Here is a 26,804-nt window from a genome sequence, read left to right as displayed (position 1 = left end):
ACTTCAGTCTGTTCAAAATGCTGCCACACGTCCCCTAACCAAAATGAGAAAATATGATTACATTACCTCAATACTAGCATTATTTCTCCTTTACTCCATTACTCATTTTGTCAGTGTATTCATTTTTGATGCTGTAGTTCATGCATGCAAACTCTAGCCCTTTATTTGATCTTTCAACATTCACACACAATGATATTGTACTTCCTTAGACTAATACTGAAAACTCTGGATTGTAACTTGCTGACAACTACATTTATTCCCAGTACAAATACAGAAATTCAATTACAAACTCATTTTTGTATTTAGTTTCTTCTGCTTCATTATGCATTTGAATGATTAATCTTGCATACCACTAGTCATATTACCCATTTTTGTGCACTCAAAATCAATTTTATGTCTGCTCAAATGTTGGTCCAGTTTGGACTCATCAACCAGAAAGCTCACCTGGATGTGAGTTGTGTGAAGTGGTGTCTGTTGCATTCCCTATCATACTACATCTCACTTGTATGACAAACTTTTTTCAAGAAAACTTTATTAAGTGAGCATTTCAAAGCAATAATGTTGTTTCCAGTAGACCGTTTAAGCAGAGGTATTTTAACTTAAGTGATTTAAGTGTTTTACTTTCATTACACATCATAGACGAATTGTATGTAATTATATTTTAATCAAGTAAATATAAAAGGCAAATCATGAATGACAAATGTAAACAATGTAATGTTTTATATTTGAATACAAAATTTTGCACTTTTGTATTTCATCATTCTGTACTATACATTGCAAAATAATACTTTATGCTAATACTAATAAATATTAAGACATTTTCTATTGCAATATCACAAAGCAAAAATGTTTGGATTGTACAATGCAGACAATAAAAGCAATTATTCATAAGAACTCACCAACTAGGATGCATTTCCACCCAACTATGATATGAAGTTCTCTCTCATTATACCACAAAATAAGTATGCACACAGATTCCCATGTGACTCAGCCCAAACAACCCTGCTAAAAAATGTTATAATCTTTTAAAGATTTTATTTTTGTTAATTTGTTTAAATAACTTGGGTCCAGCAGCATGCATAGATCATGCCTTTGTAAGACTTGACAAATAAACCTCAGATAAATAGAAAGCTGTGCACAATGGGGCAGGAACAGAAATCCAGGCGACGCATGCGTTTCCACATTCCCCAACAGTGTGTGTTCCCCACGGCCTGCCATTGAAGAATCTGGTTCCTGTAGGGATATGGGAAATAAAATGATATAGCTTCAGTTTCTAAAAGCAAAAGAATTACCTGTCAAAGGTATGCATGATGTCCTCAAAGCTCAAAGCACTTCTAAGAAAACTAAATAAAAACAATACATACAAACATACCAGGGGAGGACCGTCCTCCTCAGTGAAAATCATAAAAATAATAATAATGAAACATTAAACAAAATTACTGATTGTTTGTATCTGAAAATACTTAATTATGTATTTTCACCAGTATTTCATATTTCTCCTTTTTCAATTATTTGCATTTGAATCATTGGGTTGTATTTGAAAATAGAACCTTATTTGTACATCACAACAACATAAATGTAGCACAACATTAACACAACAAAAGAAGATTCCTCCTGGAGGCCCTCTGAATAAATTTTTCGACTACAGAGTACTGCTCTGCACAAAAGCTGGGCTGAGAAACAAAACTAGAGGTCTTCCACATGGCATGGAATGACAGTATAATAAGATACAAGCAGGCCCTGTCCTCTGCTAGGTCTGCCTACTACTCCAATTCAATAGAGACGCATAAGAATAACCCGTGTTTTCTTTTTAATACAATAGCGACACTTACTAACCAGCAGGTAAAGCCTTCAGAGGTTATCCCCCCAATTTCACCTGTAGTGACTTCATGGATCATTTCAATAGCAAAGTTAACAGCATTAGAAAACAGATAGAATGGGAAACATACACAGATACTATAGCCGACACATGCAGTCCTTCACAGCTCCTGCCTACCTTGGACTCGTTTCACGTAGTAAATCACCAGGAATTGGTCTCCTTAGTTACTAAAATGAAAACAACAACCTGCGCACTAGACCTTATACCCACTAAACTGCTAAAACAATCTCTGCCATTAATTATTCACAGAATACACAATATTATTAATGTCTCTTTATCCTCAGGATCTGTTCCTGATTCATTTAAAATAGCTGTAATTAAACCATTTCTTAAGAAACCCAGTGCCGACCCTAACCAACTTAAACACTATCGACCTATCTCAAACCTTCCCTTCCTTTCTAAGGTTCTAGAGAAAGTAGTTGCAAACCAACTGCAAGCTTTTTTAACCAATAATCATCTTTATGAAGAACTTCAATCAGGCTTCCGTTCCGGCCATAGTACAGAAACGGCCCTGTTAAAAGTATTGAATGACGTGTTTCAGTCCTACGATGTAGGGGACGCCAGTGTTATTATTTTATTAGACTTAAGTGCGGCTTTTGACACAATCGATCACAAAATCTTGTTACACCGCTTAGAAAACCATATTGGCCTATCTCACAATGTGCTTTCATGGTTTAAATCATATCTGTCAAACAGACTCCAATATGTACAGATTAACGAGAACCACTCAAATTTAACTGAGGTTAAGTACGGAGTCCCACAGGGCTCAGTCCTCGGACCTATACTTTTTTCATTATACATGCTCCCTTTAGGTGATATCATTCGACGACATAATATTAACTTTCAAAGTTACGCAGATGATATATAATTATATCTGTCAGTAAATCCTAACAACACCATAGACCTAGAAAAACTAATGTGCTGTCTGTCTGAGATTAAAACATGGATGACAAAAAAATTCTTATGCTTAATTCTGACAAAACAGAAGTCACAATTTTAGGAGACAAAAATCGAACTGTTCATCATGCACTAACAAAACTGAGTAATGATAACTTTAATTTCTCCCCTAAGGAGATGACACGAAACCTGGGTGTCATCTGTGATCATAATCTATCTTTTGAATCACACATTCCGAATGTGTCGAGATCTTCCTTCCTCCAGCTTAGAAACATTGCTAGACTAAGACAATTCCTCTCGTTACAGGACACTGAGAAATGGATACACGCATTTGTTACATCTAGATTGGATTACTGCAATGCCATTCTGTCAGGCAGCACAAACAGAGCTATTTCTGCACTTCAGTTAGTCCAAAATGCTGCTGCAAGAATCCTAACAAAAACAAAAAAACATGAACACATCACTCCAGTATTGGCTTCTCTTCACTGGCTGCCCGTGCACTACAGGATAGACTTTAAAGTGCTCTTATTAACATTTAAAGCACTAAAGGGACTGGCACCTCCCTACCTAAAAGATCTCCTTATGGAATACACTCCAGGTCGGCCATTGAGATCACAGGAAGCCGGTTACTTAGCGCTCCCTAAAATACACAAGAAAAGCGCAGGTGGTAGAACATTCAGTTATAGGGCCCCGAAGCTGTGGAACAATCTTCCAGCCAATGTAAGAGATGCCCCCTCTGTCTTAGCCTTTAAATCACGTCTGAAGACTCATCTGTTTAGTCTCTGTTTTTCTAGCCCATACTGCCACTGACATGCAATTGCACAACTGTCTTTGGAAATGTCCTGCACTGCATGACCAGTATCTGAGCACGACTGCCCTCTTGTCTCCCAGCAACAGCCTCCTCTGAGGGTCCAACGAGGCACGTCGTCCCCCACCATGGAAGTCTGATGAGGCACAACCCATCCCATTGTCTTTGATCGTAATATTTTTAGGGGGGCTGACAGAAAATGTAGGGGGGCCCCACTGAATAGGGTCTAGCGATGCCCCTGGGCTATATGTATATTTGGGAATGAAGACGACTTTTAAGACACGAACACTACATCAAATTACACTGTCAGCAACTGTATAATTGCTATTATGAATATGTACACAAAAAGGTAAAGCATCTGGAGACGTCTGGATGACATTTATAGAATATTGTTACAGGCATATATGGTTGTATAACTTGCAAGCCAGTACACATACAAGTGTGTGACGTTTATGCACTGCACGTTGGGTGCAAAAACCCCCACACACACAAAATATAAATATATATTCTAGAAAAATATGGAATAATCTGAACAATCAATTATCTAGTAGCAGGTGTCCTACTTTATGCCTTTATCCTAGACACAGTATCCTATATAACACGGAAATGATAATGATAGACTACTGTACTGCTTTGCACCGTTACATTGACACACACACAAAGAAGGTTGCAATGTTAATAGCAATTGCGCTAATTGGTCGATTTAACCAGAACCCGTAAAACTATTCAATGTAATGTTTCGTAGGTTTTCGAAGGGGAGATATGGCCAATTTCATATATAAATAAGTCTATATAACATTTACGCAACAACATAACGAAACCTGTAATAATGTAGCATCAGTCAATCATTCATTACTAATCACAGATCACACGCGCACCATATGCGCACCATATCGCCATCTATAAAAGAGAAAGTGGACTATTATGACAATTAAAATTATAATGGCAGACATCCATGCCAGAAGACGTGGAAGACGATGCCAGCCCTACAGTTTCAGATCCATCTAGACCTTCCAATCACCTTTTAATAAGACGTTATCGGGTTGATAGACACAGCATAGCGTTATGATGTCACCTGCTGAAGGATACATTGAATAATAGATTTACACGCAACCATCATCTCACCGTGGACACAATTATGTGCCGCGTTAGCCTATAATGCTACAGGCTCCTTGCAAACTACAGTAGGGGACGTTGTGGGATCGCCAAGCCACTATCAGCAACGCTATCACAGCTGGCACTGTGGAAAATCAATGATGTAGATTGACATATATACAACTGACATATACACAATTATATTACAATTTCATATTACAACGTGTACTGTAAGGAGTATTTATGTATGGATCAGTGGCGTAGCCAGGAAAATGAGGGCGAGGCATAATGAAGAATTCACGACGGGGGTCTGGGGGTCCTCCACCAGAAAATGTAGAAAATTAAATACCTGAAATGAGCGATTCTGAGTCATTTCGGAGTCGAACAACTTATCAATATCTCCATGAAAAATATATTTGCTTCACAACCACATATCACAATAGGACACATCCAGTGAATCACACATCAACCGACATTATACCGGCAAACTAGGGGCCGGACTGAATCAAATCTTTGACCCACCCGCTAATACAAAACTACAGAACTGGACTCAGATGCGGCTTATTATATTTGTTTACTGGCAGTCTTACAAAACAGAGCAATACAAAGTGCACATGACAAGTAAACGCTCATTTAAAGCGTCCCTGAATAAGAGACTTGCATTGTTCTGGTATTCACATATACCCGAAGATACCAGCATTGATCCACTGGCTAATAGATAACGCCTGGATAAGGTTGTCTGCGAAGACATACAAAATGAAAATACACAGCTGTCATCAAGGGCGGCTTTTGTTTTTATTATTGTATTATTTTCTCCTACTCAAATTTGTAACCGCTACACAGTACAGGTTTGTAATTGTGTTTCAGCGGGTAGATTCAAGCTTTCGAAATACAGCGCGGAGCGGATGATTTCTGTACCTTCATGCGCCATCGTGGGGCCGGATAAAATCAAAACTTTGACCCAATAGCAAACTACACACCTGTACATCACAGCGGTTACATTTATGATTAGAAGAAAGTGTCATCTTACTGAAAATAAAGCCGCAACTGAGTACAGTTGTGTAGTTTGCTATTAGCGGGTGGGTCACAGTTTTGTTTTCTCTGCTTTATTGACTCATCGCTCTTCTCGCAGCCCGTCCTGCTCTCGCGCCCCCGCTGTCACTCAAATTACAGACACTGTGATTGGCTCGCGGTTTGTCTCGCGCTGCCCGCCCATCCCTGAAGCCACGCCAGAAACACAGGCTCCTCCCCGCTCGCAGGTCTGCACAATTTAGATTTAATTCAGCGAGAAGCTGAGCTTCGAGATCCGCTCCTGTGATTCTTCCGCGACTTTTTGCGCTCGCACTTTGCCAACATTTTATCTAAAAGGAATTGTAGAGCCTCCAGACCATTAGAGAAGGGAATAGTATAGAAGGCAGATTAAGGTAGTAACATCCAATGTCACAGAGAACTTTGTCATTGTGCAGTTGGTCCAGAAAGTCACCTGTATTTCTAAGGTATGATGGCAATTTTACTACAAGAGGCCAAATATGAGCATCAACAAAGTTAGAAATGGACTCAGTGAGTGACCCACTACCAGCAACTGTAGGTCTCCCTGTTACATTTGAGATGGATTTTGGGTAAGATATATAGCATGGGTTTACTGGGACAATTGTTTGTCAAATTATATTTCTCTGTGCTTTTGAATTGCTAAATACACCAGGAATATGACACAGAATGAAGTACTGCAATGTTTAGCCGATATGGTGTGCCACACTAATATAAATAAAGAGGAAAAAGAAAGTGAAGTGTTTACAGTCCTTGCAGATGAAACAAAACACGTTAAAAAAAGGGCAGATGTCACTGGTCCTCTGGTACTACTACAATGGGGCTGTGCATTACAGTTTTTTACAATTTCAAGAAGCAGACTGTCTAGATGCTGCAGGACTGACAGAGAAGATTATACATTTGTCTGGAAAGATATGGCCTTGAATACAAAATAAATCTGGTTGGGTAAGGCTAAGATGGAGCCTCCGTCGTAAGTGGGAAACATTCTGGTGTGCAAATGCAAAGGCAAAGAAGTAGCAAAGCACGCCTTCTATGTGCACTGCATTGGGCATTGTCTCAATCTGGCATGCTTCAGTCTCCATCCCTTGATCTTGGTAAAGCTGTAGGTTTACTCAAAGCACTTCTAGACTCATTCCAACAATACAGGGATGCTATGGAAAGAGGTACTGGACACGACTGAATGGTACAAGGTAATACAAAGTGCTCCAAAAAGGTCAGAAAAGTTGAGCATCAGACTAGATGGGTACATTGAAATGTCGACAACTGGTGAGCGTACAAGACGACAAGAATGGCTTTCGAAGGAGAATATTCTACCCGATCCTTGTCAAAATTGTGGGCGAGTCACAAAGATGGATCTCTAAACCAAACTGTAGTGTAATGAAAGGCATCCAAGCACTGAACCAAAAAAGCAACTGCTTTTAGCAAGAATAAGCCCTTTTTATTAGCAGAGGTTTGTGAGTCCAATATTGATGATCTGGGAGATGAGTTGCATCAAACCAGAAGGATACTGGAAAGAAAAGTACAAAAAATCCAATGCTCAAGCTTTCCAGAGCTCACCTGGAACCATTCAAGGAGGTGTTCAATGAACTGTTAATTTGTGCAAAATTGCACTCAAAATACCTGTCAGTAGTGCTGCCTGTGAGTGTAGCTTTTCTACACTGGAACTAGTGAAAAATCATTTGAGATCAACTATGGCTGATGAAAGACTAAGTAACTTTGGTGTGCATAGTGCTGAATCTAGGAGAGCAAATCCCTGGACATGGATGAGTTTGTGGGGCTCTTTGCTAGCCAGCACAAAAACAGGATACAGCTCTTTTAAGCAAACATGTGAGCAACACACATACACACACACACACACACACACACACAAAATATAGCTGCTCAGACAGGCATTCAATGAAAACAGCACTAAATGATTTGAAGGCTGGGGGAGTTGTACAGTCTGTATTAAGTTGTCAATTGTAGCCAAATGTTAACTTTTACTTTTCTGTCTCTTAAAACACAGTACTGTGTCTATTCCATTGTATGTGAATATGAATGTACATCTGTTGCTTTGTGTTTACATGTGCATTTGGGACTGTGTCACTATTATAATAAAGACAGGTCTGAGTTGTTCAATTCTGTTTAAAAAAAATTTTTCCTCCACAATTTTGGTTTTGTGAGACAATCTTGAATTTGCAATTTTTTTTTTGAACGATCTATGTCGATTTTCAAATTGATTATGGGCAATTATCATTGGCCACAGTTATGGTTAGAGGAAATGAAAATGAAAATGAAATCATATTCTGCTAGTGCTTCCACTGACAACTTACCCTTATTTAACTATTCAAAATAATCTTGCCAAAACCATTGGCCCACTTGAAAAGTTCTGGACACGAATTAATGAAAAGAAGCTGTAGCTGTGCTGCCTGGGATGAGAGAGCAAACCCCAAGAAGTGCACAGCATCTGAGATAAAGAGAACTGTAATCATCCTGTTTGGACCTGTGGTGTGTGGTTTGAATCCTGAGTTGGGAAGCTCTGACCCACACACACTACCTAAATAGGAGCTTCCCTTATAAACTAGGCAGGGCGACATATGTACATTGTAATGTTCACTAGCTCTCTTGACTGCAGAAGATAACCAAAATAATGAAATGACACAAACAATTGTCATAAATAAATGTAAACTTGAAAAATCGACATACTTTTCAGCTTCTTCTCCATCACCATTGCACTGCTGATCAGTGCTGAGAGCGGGGGGCTGGCACTCCACACACACGGTGTGGCCCTCGCGCAGGTACCGCATCCAGTGCATGTGGGGCCCCCTGGTGTGCTGACACCCAGAAGAAAGCGACTTCACTAGGAACTGCACACAGTACCTGCAAACAAGAGGCCACTTCTTCAATGGGGCAAGACTTGTATGCTCATTTTAATTACACACATCCCTTTTCATAATGCTCCCCTTCATAAAGCCAGCCTCACAATGGTCCGTTTTCTATCTTGAATACATTTTGCACTGTAATAAAAACAGTTGCACAAAACTGATAATTGCAGAATAATCACTAATGCTATTGAAATTTGTTTTAATCAGAAGTCGGACACCTTTGTATAAATGTGTTTTGACTGTATTGTTTGAGTCACTTTAATATAAAAATACAGATTTAGGATCTTTGTTGATGAAAAACGGGTAATTTTAACTGTTGCCTTGTTGGTGGTCAAGAGAAAGGAGCATGATAAATATTCAAGCAGGACTGTTTTATATAACAAAAATACATGTTATATATATATATATATATATATATATATATATATTGTTTTTTCTCCAATATATTTTTAATTAACTTCCTACTGAATAACAAATCCTGTAATTTATACTTTATGAATTTATGAATATTTCAGAAGTAAAATATACTTCTAATCCACTCACCCTCTCATATCCCTGGTGCTGGAGAGGTCTCTTTTCCTCCTAGCTGTGCCATAACCCCCTGTAGTGATAAGTGCAGGAACTGTGGACAATCAAGGAAAAAAGCTAATTAATCCTAACATGGAATTTTATGTGGCTCAGAAGGTTAATTACAAGATTTTGTGCCTAAATAGGCTTCAGTCAATAGAGGGAAGAAAACAGGTGACATGAAAGCCCATTAAGACAACACAATGGTTTGCATTTATGAACCTGTCTTATATATGCCAACCACATTGATTACTTTATTAATTAAATGTTGCAGCATGCAGGTATTGTCCCTTCTCCCAAATTTCAGTTAAAACTTTCAAAATGTGTCTGATGTAACAAAGATGTAATTACAAGGTAGACACAAGTGGCACACCTAATAAAATTAAGATTATCACAAGTCATTACAGATTTTAATGACTCGTGATTATCATATATTTTATTAGGTGTGCCACTGTCTCTTTGAGACCTTTACGAAACAATGTACTTGAGATTACTGGGGACTAGCATAGCCACAGTCTACACAATGCAATTAAGTCACATTAGCTGCTTTTAAACCAACCTAAAAGTGCTTAATACTGTTTGGGTCCATACTACAGAACTTTAATATAGATCCTCAGCAGGTGGTCTACAGTCTGGTTCTAAACAAGGGCATATCAGTTAGTGCATATTATCATATGTGTGAATTTTGTAATACTGATCTACACATTTTGTGTATCCTCCAATATCCCAAAATTGTCTGTTATGTGTGGAGTATGGCCATTGCAATCATTTTTGCAATGGAGATGAAGAGATAGACAGAAGAGAGGTGGAAACGGAGAGGAAAACTTGATTGAGGGATTGAGGTTTATAATTTCCCAAATCTTTATCTTTGGAAGCAGTGTTTTTTGCTCCAGCGACACCCAGCAGGAAAGCTCAGGGTCTGAGGCCTACACTTTGACATTCACCAGGGGCAGTCATGGCATTTGTTCCAGCTCCACACTGAGGTCTGAGGCCTGCATTTTCTCCACTCACCTGTGTGTTGATTACAGCTCTGCCTACCAATAAAACTCAGGGGCTGAGGCCCTGCCAATGTACTTTGGACTTCTTATAAATAAAATGAATCTTTTGGTCTTGGAATCATTCTGTTTTGTGCTCTGTATAATCTCAGCTATAAATATTCAAACTGACATGAATGAAATGCATTGTAGTCTGTATAACATTTTTCTACAAGTGTAGAAGGTCACATTTTAAATTAAACTGTTCCAACTGATCCCAGATGGCAACAAAAAGACAAAACAAAGTTCAAGCAACCAAAATCCAAACCAATGTTTAAAAAAGTAATACAAATATACTACTTTTTTCTCAAAATCTCACCTAAAGACTTTCGACACTCCTTGTGTTGACTCCAATATTCCACACAGCCAGCATACTCCTGGACATGAGGACAGGGACCGCCCCCATTCTGCGGCTCTTGAACCACATGTCTCCTACGAACTCGGTATGTGGTTGTGCAAGGCTCCGCACAGTCAGACCATGCATTCCACTGACTCACCTCACAGGAAACCGCTAAACAGGAAGAAATAAAACTTTTTCAAGACGAAGGTGAACTTCAATAACCTTATTATGGTCAGTCAAAAGTTTACATATCGGTATGTCTAAACTCATAGCTGCAAACTATACAGTTTCTCTAAGCCGAAAACCAGTGTCATGCATGCAAATGTATACTACAGTAGGCCTTATATCTCTGAATAAGAAGTCACAGGAAGATTTTCCAAATGATGCAACATGGCCATGAAACCATGTAGTCAATCAACTTCTCCTGATTTTTTTGTAAAGAGCCAGTGGCAAATTTGATAGATAACCACTCCAGTGTTATATATGCAAAGCACATGAAGTGCACCACACTGGTCTGTATAATTTCAGAGAACATTACAATACAGCCATCATAATTTGTTGGTACCCTTACAGCTCATTGAAATAATGCTTAATTCCTCCTGAAAAGTGGTTAAATTAAAAGCTATTGCACTATGTATACTTGCATGCCTTTAGTATGTCATACAATAAAGCAAAGAAGCTGTGAAAAGAGATTAATTATTGCTCATTCTACAAAGATATTAATTTGTTGGTACCCCTTAGAAAATATCATAAATAATTAGATTATAGTGATATTCCAAACTAATTTGTTTCTTTAATTAGTATCACATGTCTAATCAGTCATTCAGCCTATTTAAATGGAGGAAAGTAGTCACTGTGCCGTTTGGTATCATTGTGTTCACCACACTGAACATTGACCAGAGAAAGCAAAGGAGAGAGTTGTCTGAGGAGATCAGAAAGACAATAACAGACAAGCATGGTAAAGGTAAAGGCTACAAGACCATCTCCAAGCAGCTTGATGTTCCTGTGACAACAGTTGCAAATATTATTAAGAAGTTCAGGGTCCATGGAACTGTAGCCAACCTCCCTGGGCAACAGAAGGATAGTGCGAATAACCGAAAAAGAACCAAGGAGAACTGCCAAAGAGATACAAACTGAACTCCAAGGTGAAGGTATGTCAGTTTCTGATCGTACCATCCATCACTTTTTTAACGAAAGTAGCCTCCATGGAAGAAGACCCAGGAGGATTCCACTTTTGAAAGAAAAACCTAAAAAAGCCAGACTGGATATTGACAAGCCACAATCCTTCTGAGAGAATGTCCTTTGGACAGGTGAGTCAAAACTGGAGCTTTTTGGCAAGTCGCATCAGCTTTATGTTCACAGACAAAAAAAATTAAGGTTTCAAAGAAAAGAACACCATACCTACTGTGAAACATGAAGGAGTCTCGGTTATGTTTGATTGCAGTGATTGCCTCTAAAGGTTGTGCAGCAAAATATTTGGTTGAGGGTCCCATCATTTTTGTCCATACCATTTTCATTTGTTTTATTATTTACAATATTATGTTGAAAAACAAAATCAAAAGCAAAGTCTGATTTCTATTAAATGTGGAATAAACAATGGTGGATGCCAATTGCTTTTGTCAGTTTCAAGTTATTTCAGAGGAAAGTGTGCATTCAAATTTGAGCATGTCTGTGTATATATAGTGTACTAACACTCTAATGTGTCCCTTATTTAAAAAAATCCTGCCTATACATGAATGGTGTGATTTTCAAAAGGTGCAAACTAAGATTAAAATTTAATATTTCTTGAACTTCAATGTGGTAACTTTTTCTGTGGGATGTCAGATTCCAGTCCTGGAGAGCCACAGTGTCAACTGTTTTTTGTGCCAACAGAAGCTCTGTATAACGTATTTATTTTCTCAGGTAGGCTTTCACATTTTATTTTTACAGCTGACATTGTAATACATCTGTTGATCATATTAAATTATCATTGTCTGTGGAGACGTGTTACATGCATTCAATTAATAATTTAATTAGACCAATTCAGGAGCCAAGTGCTACCCTGGGAAAAAACCTAAAGGCACCACTGCCCTCTAGGACCGGACTTTAACACCCCTGCCTTAGGGTAAAAATATAACCTATACAATATAAATTAAAAGATCCGTTCAGATGAATTACAGGCTTTAAAAAGCTACTACCTTCTCACATTGTCCCTGTTGAAAATCATATTGTAAGTATTTTAGTTAGTCAGAACACAGAAAATTATGTTTAAAACAAAATTCAATTGTATTGACAGTTTTTTCAAACACTGTTTTGATCAAAAACAAGAAGCTAATGTTTTACTATCATACTACGGTATGAAGCTATGATTTTCATAAACTGAAAGATACAGTATTTCCAATGTTTTATTTTAGTTGAATAAGTCATATTGTGAAGATTTCTAATCTATCAACAAAAAGTCAGAATTGCCCGATTATTTATGTATCTATGTATGAAAAACGCAAACCTTTGGCAAACATTTCATTTTTACTCACACAATTATGTTCTTAAAGTGAGATTGTGTCTCCATTGAGTGGAAAAGAGCAGGTTAAGCTACTGAGTATCTTTCAAATTAATTCACTAACTTTATACAATTGTTTGTTTTTTATTACAGTTTTGTTTCACAGTGTAAACGGTTTATTTGAACGCATTTCGCACACTGTACCTGGGCATGCTTGTTGGTAATCGTGGCAGCAGTCCAGGGTGGCAGTGCACGCCTGGTCGCAGTAGCAAGTCCCATGGGACCGGTCGGGTCTCCATCCCTGGCTGACGCACAGCGCGTCCCGGCCGCTGCAGCACAAGCCCGAGTGCATACACCCTGCATTACAGACGGGTGCCCAAAACGTGGACTGCCCCACAAAAAAAATGAAAAAACAAATCGAGAAATGCATCACTATGCATCGAATAAAATAATACAAAAAAAAAAGGCTGAAACAAAGTTTACGGACTCCCAGTGAAGTGCATTCACAAATGTTCAAGAAATGAGACAATAAGCAGGCGTGTGTATTCTCATTCAATCTTCTTTCAAATATATTAATGTATTTGTTATTATTTGCTATTAGCAAAAGGTCTTACGTCGTTTTTACTAAGTAACTGAATTCCGATTTAATTAATAATCATCACAATTTGCCAATTTAAATATATCAGCAACAGATTTACTTTCCCCAAGTACCGCTGAGGAAAACAAAGCGCCAGTAGAATATTCCATATTAACCTTTCGCACTCGAAAGATCTTCATATCTTTTAAAGGGACAGTAAAAAAAAAAAAGTTAACACCTCTCGACATTTCACAATCGCTAAGCAATGTTTACTTAACATTTGTTATGGGGATGAAGGTTGATTCGGCGTCAACACTTGCCAACATACATGTGTATGCGTCAACTAAACCAATAGCCTACATATTTTTTATTTGTACTACGCTCACGAAAAAGGAGGATCTGTCATAACTTAGTTACCTGTTAAATGTAAATTAACTAATAAAAAAGCAATGGATTATGCAAACAAGGCTTTAGATTCTACTTTATCAAGTACATAATAATACTAGTAAAACATTATGTATATAGCACATTTCGTTCTAAAAGCAGATCAAAACTATACAAGAAAATTAAATTGAATATTTTAAATAAAAGTATGATAGAGGAAAAAAAACCAATACAAAATAAAAATATCAGTGTTACGAACAGTCAGTTTAAGAAAAAGTTTTGACTTAAACATGGCCATGGCAATGAATTCTATAGTTTTCGAGCATTATAACTTAAAGCTGTTTCTTCTTTTCTTTTGTGCTACACTCTTGGCACACAATGCAGGCTCCTGTCAGATGATATTATCATTCCTGCTTGGTGTTTGTTCATATTCCTTATAAGGTAAGCCTAAAATTCTACATTCATCATTTGCTGTGATGTTCTGTGTGAAGCACTGAGATGATACTAGTAATTAAATGAATGCAATGTAATGCAATCTGTGCCATATGATTTTACCTGGCCTGGGTCAATAGTGACTTTAGTGGATTTAATCTTAAACAGGATCTCACAAATCCTTTGGTATGGCAAACCTAAATTATTTCAGGTGCACAAAATGACCTTAACAAGACATATAATTAGTTGAATAGCCTCTGTCTGCACTATTGGTCAAAAGAACACCTCAATTTCTCAACTTTTTACTGAAAGTTATGCAGTTTAATGTCTCCGTGTACTCTGAAACTAATCAAAACAAGACCATCCACGTTTTGGTAGAAGCAACACACACCTGTAGAGAGCTGAAGGTGGAAAACTCAGTGTACTGAAATGACTTATCTGCCATTTTGTTTATTATTAATATATATTTTTATATTCTAAATATTTGATATTACATCACCTTTACTGTTACTTTAATTGAAACGTATTTTCTCTTTGTGTGTCAAGAATAAGTCTTAAAATTGTAATTAACACACATTGAAAAGTAATATTGTAGCTCCAGATGGTCTATAGAAGTGTATTGGAGGTGCATTAAGTCACTCCTAAGCGAAAAATGTAATAGTAAAACAAAGTACTAAATAAAGGGAAAAACAGCATCAGATAAACATTTGTGTTTAGGGGAAAAGTTGAACAACATCTGAAAATAATCCAACAGTAGGCTACATAAAAAGGGTTTACAGCAAAATTTCTGCCGCCTGGCTGCTTTCAACCACCCATTTCATTAATTTGATTTAGTTAATTTCAAAGGTTTGTTTGAACAGGAAACAACAACATAAAAGCCTGAAGTTTGTACTTCATAAACACACTATTGAAATAAAGTAGACACACAACATAAGAGTTGAGAAAAAATATAATCAAATACAAACAAAAAATCTGTAGCATAGTGTCATGTTTAAAGTTGTGTTAAATGTTGTGTAAGAAGTGACCACTCCAAGACCGCTGTTTCCAGTAAAACATGTAACGGTTTAATCTCGAGAGCCCATACACAGTAATCAATGACGTATCAAGCATACTGTTCATCCAACATGACTACTTAATACCCACACTGTAGAACTGTGTGTTACTGTAACTCACTGCAGCACTGTAACTGAGTGTGCAGACATAACACATAGCAAAACTTCAAAACACTACGTAGTGCAATAGTGAGTAATTTAAAAGTATTATTATTATTATTATTATTATTATTATTATTATTATTATTATTATTATTATTATTATTTATTGCTTAGCAGATGCTCTTGTCCTGGGCGACTTACAAAATATAAGCACAATACAAGTGCAATAATACAGTGCAATTCAAGGTATAATATATTTTACAAATTCACAATTTACACAAGTGTATATGAGATATACAGTAAATAATATATACGGTCTTAGGGACATCGCGACTTCAGCCCCCCAGAATTTTCTCAGCCCCCCTAAAAATAATACGATTATGAAGTAACGGTGCAGTCAAAAGTCCAACAAAACACCGTCAGCCGACCCTTGTATTTTCATATATATTCACATATATTTTCTTTTGACAGATGTTTTTTTTTTTTTTTTGCTTTAATTTAAATTTGTTCGTTTCTGTACAGACAACCTGGCTTTGTTCTATGTGGCTAAAAATAATCCAACAAAATAATCCAAGAATGGACACCATTTTGAAGACCGCCAGGGATGAGAAAGAGTGGCTCTGGAGGAAAGAGAGTGGAGAGTGGAGAGGAGGCAGAGTTAGTCTTCTGGCACTGGAAGACCTCAGCGGTCTGGAGGGGATGTTTGAAGAGACGAGGGTCTGCAGGTAACTCAGTGTAGTCTGTTTGAGACAGCGGTAGGTGTAAATTATTCTGCCTTATCTTCCTTGAACTAGTGTCTGCTTAACAAACAAACATTTCTTCGTGATGAAGGTCGTCTGGCCGAGCAACCCCTGAAGGGTAATGTTTGTCTTTCTTTCAAGTCGAAAGACAACTATTACTAAATGGGAAGACTGTACAAGTCTGGACACCTGATTTAAGCCAATTCCCATCCATGGCAAATGCAGCAGAGCCTCACGGTGCCTGAGGCCAAGCCGCCTGCAGTACCTGAATGTCCAGCATAGGGCGCACCTGGTCTGCAACATTCAGGCGGTAGAACCTTGTGAAAGTTTGATGACTGGAGCATATTGCAGTGTTACACAAGTCCTCCAGTGAGGTGCCATGAACCTTTGCATTATCATAGATGGGAGATGGATCGCATTCACCACACAGTGAGCCAGTCGTTGTTTTGTCACTGCCACTGCAGGCAAAAAGTTGGTCGGAGCTGCGAAGTGTGCAGTCTTCTCCATATAACACCTGACGGCCCAAACCGGACACAGTGTGTCAAGTCTGCGGACCTCATCTAACATGTGCAGAGGTGGGGCTGGAATGACTTCAGGATGATAGGTTTGATTGATGTGACACAACCTTGGGTAGGAAGGCCGGGTTCATCCTCAGTGTGACCCTGTTGTTGCTTCCAGAGAAGATCAGACAGACAGTTATCGCTAAAAGGAAGGAAACCTAAGCAAGAGAGAGCAGAGCTCCATTGTGGAAACTGCCAAATCCCTGAAGGACCAGCTCCAATTCCCAGACTGGAATTGTGACCTTCATTGGCAGTCTCAGCCACCTCACTCCTGTCAGGGATAGTGTTGTCAGGAAGTGGACTACTGGGGGAGATGGTATCAAACTTATCGTTATATGCTACGATAGCAGCCAGATAAACTTTCAGAGTGGCTGCAGATTTCCCTTCCTTCAGCAGCTGCTGCAGGAAGCACAGTATAGTGGTCATGGGGCATGACACTGGATCCATGTTTCTGGCTAGGCACCAGTTCTGGAAGGCTGACAACAGCTCTTTTAGTACGGGCTCTGGTCAACTACAATTTCTCCACAACGCTGTCTGGCAGTCCTAGTGAAATTAGATGGAGCCTTTAAGAGGCCAGACCAACAACTGCAGCTGTGCTGGGTTTGGGTGCCACAGGAGTCCATCCACTTGCCAGGGTTCCACACTGAGCATCTGTGCTAGTGTTGCGAACCGTAACTGTCTCAGCCACTGGGGGGCAATCCGTAAGAAGTGGCAGTGGGAGGAAGGCATATAGCAATTCTCAAGGCCATGGGTGAGCAAGGCGTCCACACGAGGGGACCCCTCGCTGCCTGAGTAGCAAGAGGTCGAGTTGAGCTCATCCCAGCGTCTCCCAGATCTACTCTACCACTTAAGGACTCAATCTCCATTGCAAGCTGTCCAGTCCTCCCAGAGAGAGGAGGTCCAAAGCTCTGTTGGACACACCTGGCAGGTGTATTGCCCTGATCGACCGGAGATTGTCTCAGGCCCACAGGAGAAGTTTGCACGCCACACAATGTAGTCCGGGTGAGCGCATGCCCCCTCAGGTGGTTGATTTAAGCCACCACTGTCGTTTTGTCTGTCCAAACTAAGACATGCCTGTTTGACAGGACATGTGTATTAATGTAGGAGGATGATCAGAGACCTCTCCACATCCTTTATACCCCGATACCATTCCAGACTGTGCCCCAACTGTAGTTGGGGGCTTTTGTCATGACAACTTCCCTCCGGTGAGGGCAGTCAATTGGGATATCCGAAGTGTAAATTGCTGATATTCTGCCACCAATCCAGTGTCCTCCTGCACGCTGGAGTCATGGTCAGTCGGTAGTGTCTGTCATGTGTTCCTCTGCCTGTATCCTGGAGTCTGTGCAATTGGCCAGTCATCCAGGTTGTTCTGATCCCCTTCTGAGGTGGCCAGGACTGCGTCCAAGCGTCCGTGCAGGGTACCAGTGAGAGGCAGAACTGCAGCAAGCAGAATTCGTACGCTTGGTCCTGAAAGGTGAAGCGTAGATATGTCATGTGCGTTGGGAGGATGTGGACATTGAAGTAGGTGTCCCTGAGGTCTATCAACATGAACCAGTTGCCCAGTCGGACTGACTGGAGGATATAGTGTGCAGCCAGAGTTCTCGCCCTTCTGGGCATCCGACAGTAGTGGTCAGCACTCCTCTGAGGAGGGGAGGGCCAGAGTGGAAATGGAGGGCCTATCTATGGCTCATTGTCTTTAATCTCTGGGGACATTATCCGTGCGTTTTTAGTGGGGGGTGGGGGGGTGGTTGCAGGGCTAGCTTCTCCCCTTAGGCTTCCAGCTGAAAAGTCTAGTTTTACCCTTGGCCTGTGTCTGGCCCCTGGTATGCTGGTAACTTGGCCGTGTGCTGCCAGCCTTTTTTTTTATCCTCACCCAATGTAGAGGGTAGTACCAGTGGCACAACTGGGGCTGTCTTTTCGGCTGTTGAAGGTCGGCATAGTTTGATGCCATTTCCTTCGCCCTGGCTGAGCATTTATGCTCAGGTCGACAGTGGTCCTAAAAGTTTGACCAGGTGTAATTGATGCGTTGAGGAGGATGGACATCTCCTCCTGTAAGTGCAGGTGATGGAGGGGCCTTCCATCAGCCCTGTGTCAATTCCGTCTCTTTCAGTTAGTATTGCATTTGGCACTGGGTGGCCATAACTACTGTCCAAACTCTCCCATTTGATGCAGCAGTTTTTTCAAGGTCGATATAGATGTGTCGATGTTGATGGACGTCGAGGTCGATATCGTTGAGTCAACGGATGTTGAGGTCGATATAGACGTGTCGACGTCAATGGATTTTGAGATCAATATTGATGTGTCGATGTCGATGGATTTCGAGGGCAATATATGGTGTCCATGTCGAGTGCACCCGCAACGGGAACTGCTGGCAAGGTGAAAGAAGAAATGGCAGGCTGCTACTGTGAGGAGGAGATACTTCACAGGCATGGGGGCGTGACTCCTTCTCCCAGCAGGGCTCCTATTGGGTAGCTTTGGTACATGTTTTCACATGATTGGCAGGTCAGAAGGCTCTTCCCATTCGGTAATGCTTGTCTTTTGACTTGAAAGGGAATGTCGACAACACTGTGTTTTATTTATTTTTTGTGCCTGGGTAGTAAGTGTTATTTCCTAATTGCTTATGTCTCAAAAGTATAGAAAATGGCTATTATTGCCCACAAACTTTGCTTTTGTGACCAGGACAGTGATATTTTGAAATTTACCTATTTTCCAAAACATTCAAGATAGATTCAGTGCTGAGTAAACTTGGAGTAACTTCTAGAACTTTCTAGAATTTTCCAGTAATATAAATAGTAGTATAAATACAGGGGCTTTAAGCCCACCAGTTCAGTTTAGTTCCAGCTGCCTAAGTGGATACATATCTACATTTTTCTGAGATGGTATCAAGAGGCTGCAAGCATCCGGCAGACTATTTTGCTATGTCTGCGGCAAATTTATTAAGACGAGCGAAAAAGTACTCAGTGTAAATATCTGCTAAGATGTGTGAGGCCTACAAGGCATATTTCGGCACGCCTGTCGGGCATCAAGACAAACCCTGGGCACCTCATTTACAGTGAGGGAAAAAAGTATTTGATCCCCTGCTGATTTTGTATGTTTGCCCACTGACAAAGAAATTATCAGTCGATAATTTTAATGGTAGGTGTATTTTAACAGTGAGAGACAGAATAACAACAAAAAAATCCAGAAAAACGCATTTAAAAAAAGTTATACATTGATTTGCATGTTAATGAGGGAAATAAGTATTTGACCCCTTCGACTTAGTACTTCGTGGCCAAACCCTTGTTGGCAATCACAGAGGTCAGATGTATCTCACGAGGGATTTTGTCCCACTCCTCTTTGCAGATCCTCTCCAAGTCATTAAGGTTTCGAGGCTGATGTTTGGCAACACGAACCTTCAGCTCCCTCCACAGATTTTCTATGGGATTAAGGTCTGGAGACTGGCTAGGCCACTCCAGGACCTTAATGTGCTTCTTCTTGAGCCACTCCTTTGTTGTCTTGGTTGTGTGTTTTGGGTCATTGTCATGCTGGAATACCCATCCATGACCCATTTTCAATGCCCTGGCTGAGGGAAGGAGGTTCTCACCCAAGATTTGACGGTACATGGCCCCGTCCATCGTCCCTTTGATACGGTGCAGTTGTCCTGTCCCCTTAGCAGAAAAACACCCCCAAAGCATAATGTTTCCACCTCCATATTTGACGGTGGGGATGGTGTTCTTGGGGTCATTCCTCCTCCTCCAAACACGGCGAGTTGAGTTGATGCCAAAGAGCTCGATTTTGGTCTCATCTGACCACAACACTTTCACCCAGTTCTCTTCTGAATCATTCAGATGTTCATTGGCAAACTTCAGACGGGCCTGTACATGTGCTTTCTTGAGCAGGGGGACCTTGCAGGCGCTGCAGGATTTAAGTCCTTCACGGCGTAGTGTGTTACCAATTGTTTTCTTGGTGACTATGGTCCCAGCTGCCTTGAGATCATTAACAAGATCCTCCCGTGTAGTTCTGGGCTGATTCCTCACCGTTCCCATGATCATTGAAACTCCACGAGGTGAGATCTTGTATGGAGCCCCAGACTGAGGGAGACTGACAGTTATTTTGTGTTTCTTCCATTTGCGAATAATAACACCAGCTGTTGTCACCTTCTCACCAAGCTGCCCTAGCGATGGTCTTGTAGCCCATTTCAGCCTTGTGTAGGTCTACAATCTTGTCCCTGACATCCTTGGACAGCTCTTTGGTCTTGGCCATGGTGGAGAGTTTGGAATCTGATTGATTGATTGCTTCTGTGGACAGGTGTCTTTTATACAGGTAACGAGCTGGGATTAGGAGCACTCTCTTAAAGGGATCTAATCTCAGCTCGTTACTTGTTTAAAAGACACCTGGGAGCCAGAAATCTTGCTGATTGATAGGGGATCAAATACTTATTTCCCTCATTAACATGCAAATCAATTTATAACTTTTTTGAAATGCGTTTTTCTGGATTTGTGTGTTGTTATTCTGTCTCTCACTGTTAAAATACATCTATCATTAAAATTATTTCTTTGTCAGTGGGCAAACGTACAAAATCAGCAGGGGATCAAATACTTTTTTCCCTCACTGTAAGAGAACATAAGAACATAAGAAAGTTTACAAACGAGAGGGGGCCATTCGACCCATCGTGCTCATTTGGTGTTCATTAATATCTAAGTGATCCAAGGATCTTATCCAGACTATTTTTAAATGTTCCCAAACTTTCAGCTTCAACCACATCGCGGGGTAGTTTATTCCAGATTGTGACTACTCTCTGTGTAAAGAAGTGTCTCCTTTTTTCCGTTTTGAATGCCTTGAAGCCCAATTTCCATTTGTGTCCCCGGGTGCGTGTGTCCCTGCTGATCTGGAAAAGCTCCTCTGGTTTGATGTGGTCGATGCCTTTCATGATTTTGAAGACTTGGATCAAGTCCCCACGTAGTCTCACCTGCGAGCACTGCAAAAAAACTCTGGAAGGTAAGATGAACAATTGTTGCTCGGAATTTTGTTATAAAATTTGTTAAAAAAAATAAAAAATGTAAAAGTTTTTCATTTTAAAATGTTCAATATTATTCATATCATATATGAAAAATGTTGCGAGAATCTCTTACACATTAGTCATGGGTGAAATAAATGTATTTTTGTAGGATGGTAAAAGAGGGGAAAAGAAATCCATGAAGTTTGCTATCCCAAGAATTTGGCGGGAACCCACTGACCACTCAAGCAACTGCTACTTCTGCATGGTGGACCCTTGCAAACGTCAGACTGGCAAGAATGCACCTGCTATCATGTATCCGGACCTTCCTTCATCCGCCGCCCTGATGCCACAATGCCATGAGCTCCCTGTACCCATTCCTCCGGAGAGAGAGCAGCCATCTTTAGAAGAGAGCAGTAAGTCAGAGAGCGAGGAAGACATTGTAGATCCAGATGACAATTTCAGAGGTGGAGGTGAGGAGAGAAACCCATACTATCCCAACCAAAAAGACCTCAACAACTTGATTAGATATCTTGGTCTCACCAAGTCCAATGCTGAGCTTTTGACATCTAGGCTCAAGGAGTGGAACTTGTTGGATGAAAGTGTCAGATCAAGCATCACCAATCTTTTTCCAGCTTCTTCACCCGTCAAGATGGGATCTGCTTCTGCCACAATGTGACCAGTCTGTTTGAGGCAATCAGAATCGCCTGTAACCAGAATGAGTGGCGCCTCTTCATTGACAGCTCAACCAGGAGCCTCAAAGCCATGCTGCTCCTTAATGGTAACAAGTACCTATCTCCTCCCCTGGCTCACTCGGTTCACCTCAAAGAGGATTACAACAGCATCAAGACCTTGCTGGATGCCTTGAAGTATGATGAGTATGGCTTGGAGGTCATAGGAGACTTAAAAATTGTGGCATTCCTGATGGGTCTCCTAGGCGGTTTTACCAAGTTTCCCTGCTATCTTTGCCTTTGGGACAGCATGGACACCAAAGCGCACTACCACAGGCGGGACTGGCCACAGCAGACAGAGTTCTCTGTTTGGGAGGAACACCATCAAGTGGGAGCCACTGGTGGACCCCCAGAAGGTGCTGATGCCACCACTGCACATCAAATTGGGCCTTATGAAACAATTTGTCAGAGCTCTAGATAAGGAGTCGGCAGCCTTCAAGTACCTTCAACACTTCTTCTCTAAGCTGTCTGAGGCAAAGGTCAAAGCCGGTGTCTTTGTCGGACCACAGATAAAGAAGATCCTGGAGTGCAATGGATTCCCCATGAAGCTCACTAGTAAGGAGAAAACGGCTTGAAACAGCTTTGTTGCAGTGGTTCGGGGCTTCCTGGGCAATCACAAAGCCGAAAACTCTGTGGAGCTGGTTGAGATTCTGGTGAAGAACTACGGCACAATGGGCTGTAGTATATCCCTCAAAGTCCATATCCTTGATGCTCATCTTGCTAAATTCAAGGAGAACATGGGAGTGTACAAGGGGGAGCAAGGCGAATGCTTCCACCAGGACATACAGGACTTTGAATGCCACTACCAAGGACAGTTTAAGGAGAACATGATAGAAGACTACATTTGGGGGCTGATTTGTGAAAGTTATTTACAGTATAATTATAAATCCAAAAAAACTACTCACTTCTAAATCTTTTGTAGTCGTTTTTGTATTACTTTAGTATAAATACATGTTAATTTGGACTCATATGTTGTTTTTCCTGACTTTATGTGAATATTTAATTGGAAATAGGTAAATTTCAAAATATCACTGTCCTGGTCACAAAAGCAAAGTTTGTGGGGAATAATAGCCATTTTCTATACTTTTGAGGCATAAGCAATTAGGAAATAACACTTACTACCCAGGAACAAAAATTGTAACACTATGCATATTATTACACGATTTAGCACATCATAACATATCTGCATATTTGATTTTTCAAATGGGTATTCTGTGGGACATTTTGTAGATGTTACGGGACAAAGGGTACAAATGCGGGACGCTTAGTCACCCTAGCTGTGACCAGTTTGACCCACCCCCTGTCACCGCTCAAGGTCACTGCACAAAGACTGCACTTCCTTTTTTGTAACAACCCTATAGGACTGCAGAGACACTTAACAAAGTTGAGAACTGGTTTCTCTTTAAAAGAACCAAGGTTGCATCCGAAAACCAATGTTGGTAAAGACACTTGCAGGAGATACACACAATGGAACAGTGGAGCACTTTTGTAATATGTATGTAAACTAAGTTGAACTGGATAAGGGTGTATGCCAATAAATAATAATAATTAACACAATAAAATCAGGGAGGAACTCAAAGCTGCCCAGGTAGCATAGCAGAACTAAGTACTGGTAGTAATAAGGGATCTCAAATCATCCAGCCTGTAGAAACACCAAAACACACCTGTGACAGCAGGTCCCCCCGAAGCAGAAGCCGCCAGGGCTCCCCATCTATCAGCAGAATCAGTGCCAAGAACTACAGCCTCCGTCTGGGACTCCATCAAGCACGAATAGGAGCAGGGACCATCTTGGGCCCAAGCGAAACTAGAGAACACCATAATCAAGAGCTGGGAGCCCCTGAACTTAACTCAAGTGAGATACCAAACCAGGAGCAGGGGCCTGACAGGGTGTCCCTAGATAGAAAATAAAAAAATAAAAATGTATACACTTAGGATTCATGTGATCAATGTTGTCAAAAGTATTTTACAATTTTAAATAGTTGAGAGATTTAGTTCTGATATTTTAAATTTAGACAGTTAGTCGTGATTCATCATGCGCGAGCTAGACAGACAACCGCCAATGGGCAGGTGCATATTTTCACATGCTACTGTTGAAGCAGGGAAAACGATCAGCATCAGCTGCTTAACGTACTACTTGTAGGATGTTAGAAAAAGAAAAGAGGAAAATGAAAAAGACAGAAGAGGAGAAACATCAACAACAGAAAGGTATTGTATTTTATTTTGCTCAGGTTTTTTTTGTTTAGTTTAGTGCTAGGCATAGCTAGCATTTTGTCTTTGCCATTAACTTGCTATGCTAGGTTAGCCATAGGTTAGCCATCGAGATAGCTAGATTGCAAAGTAAAACACTGTTAGTAACACCAACGTCAAGGGAGCTAGCAAGCTGCCTACAATAGCTAGCCAGGGAGTAAGTTAAGATACTTGTTTAGCTCTTTCTAATTGCTAAATAAATACAATTTAAAGCCGGCTGCAGACCACCATTAATTTGAAGGAAGCAAGATGTTGCTCAAGTGCTGTGTCGATGTCTATTAGCCCTGCAACTGCCGACAGTTATCTAAATGTATCATTATATAAACGCATTAGACAACCTCATGTTATCCTTTATTTCATTATCATCACAATCACATGTTGGTTTAATTTATTAGAAATCAGATCAACGTTTTTTAAATTACTATAACGGTATACATCATTTTTTACAAAATACCACATCCACATTTCTGGGACACTATTGTTTTATAATTTCCATCCAAATTATTGTGATACTAGATTTTCTTTATTTCCACCACATTCTGTCATCTCCAGCACTTTCAACATTGTGCTGGAAATTACTGTAGTGGGAATAACAATACTACAGCTTTTTGTGATAAAAGGCAAATTGCTTGAACATGCATAGGACAATGTTATAGCTAGAATATAATGTATGCCAAATAAAGAAAACATTGTGGTCTTCTGTTGATGTCCATAACCATAGTAAACAAGCTACATTTATTTGAAAATAACTACATCAAGGATACCACTGTTGTTCATTCCATTGAGTTGGGCTTGTGACAGACCATTGCATGTTTACAATTGTTTGTTTAATAGTAGGATATTCACAATATGTTGTGTTCTAATAAATTCTAAATTCTAAAGTTCTAATAAATGTACTCATAATCTCCTCAGGTGCACTATTGCAGTATTTTGGAGCATTTTTGAGAGCCTCACAGGGACAGCTCACCTCTCCTGGAGGTGCTGATGGTGTTGATGCTGGTAAGTTTACTGCAAATGACCCCTACCTGCTCTGTTGAGACATTTTGATAAATATAAACCTTACCGTCTGAAGTAAGATGACCCCATTCATTTAATTGATGTGCTTTTTCTTTGTTTCATAGCAGGTCCTTCCACCTCCATAGGTGCTTCTGCTTCAGGAGACAGAGACGTGGCCAGTGACACTACTGGTGAGTTTATTGCAAATGGCCCATACCTGCTCTTGTTTTGGCATATTGATAAATTATAAGCCTTACCCTCTGAAGTAAGATGGCACTATTCATTAAATAACTGACATAAGTCAAACTGATGTTCATTTTCTTTGTTTCATAGCAGGTCCGTCCACCTCCACAGCTGCTTCTGCTTCAGGAGACAAAGACATGGCCAGTAACACTACTAGTGAGTTTACTTCAAATGGCCCATACCTGCTCTTGTTTTGGCATATTTATTAACTCAAATTCAAAATGAGTTGATCTCCTGCATCAGTGAGAGAATAATAAACACAATGGTGGCTAACATCAAAGAGTCTAAGTATTTTGCAATCATTTTGGACTGTACTCTAGTTTCAGACACCAAGAGCAGATGTCAGTGGTTGTCCAAACTGTCAGTCGTGAGAAAACACCAGAGATCCTTGACATCCATTCCGAGTGAGGTGCAGGCCAAAGGTGTAGGCCAACCCTGGTTATCTGAAAAAGGAAGCACTGCCCAAGGGGGAGGGGTTTCTGCACACGTTTCTGCACCTGCGTGACCTTGCAATCCTTGGGCAGTGCTTCCTTTTTCAGATAACCAGGGTTACATTTGTGACCTATCATTATCTTTCAAGTCAGAAGCACTGCCCAAGGGGGAGGGGTTATTGTATAACAAAACCGTCGTAAGGGAGGAGGCATTGAACAGGGGCCAATGGCAGCTTCGATAGAGTGAAGTTTTGATCGGGTTCCTACAGAAGTGCGCAGAAACCCCTCCCCCTTGGGCAGTGCTTCCAACTTGAAAGATAACAA

At 40.2% G+C, this 26,804-nt stretch overlaps 1 protein-coding gene across 1 annotated transcript; it reads right to left on the bottom strand.

Annotated features, from left to right (window-relative positions):
- Positions 1-237: 237 nt before the first annotated feature.
- LOC136748701 (somatomedin-B and thrombospondin type-1 domain-containing protein) lies at positions 238-13,749 on the bottom strand. Its single transcript, XM_066702680.1, has 5 exons — positions 13,215-13,749; positions 10,511-10,702; positions 9,134-9,212; positions 8,412-8,585; positions 238-1,233 (listed from the first exon to the last, which is right to left on the bottom strand). The coding sequence occupies exons 1-5, from the start codon at positions 13,438-13,440 to the stop codon at positions 1,116-1,118; spliced, it is 789 nt and encodes a 262-aa protein (XP_066558777.1). The 5' UTR covers positions 13,441-13,749; the 3' UTR covers positions 238-1,115.
- Positions 13,750-26,804: the final 13,055 nt, after the last annotated feature.

This window comes from Amia ocellicauda, chromosome 4, assembly GCF_036373705.1.
Source record: "Amia ocellicauda isolate fAmiCal2 chromosome 4, fAmiCal2.hap1, whole genome shotgun sequence".
Lineage (NCBI taxonomy): Eukaryota > Metazoa > Chordata > Actinopteri > Amiiformes > Amiidae > Amia > Amia ocellicauda.
The sequence above is the reverse complement of the archived record's forward strand: the minus strand, read 5'-3'. Positions and strand labels throughout refer to the sequence as shown.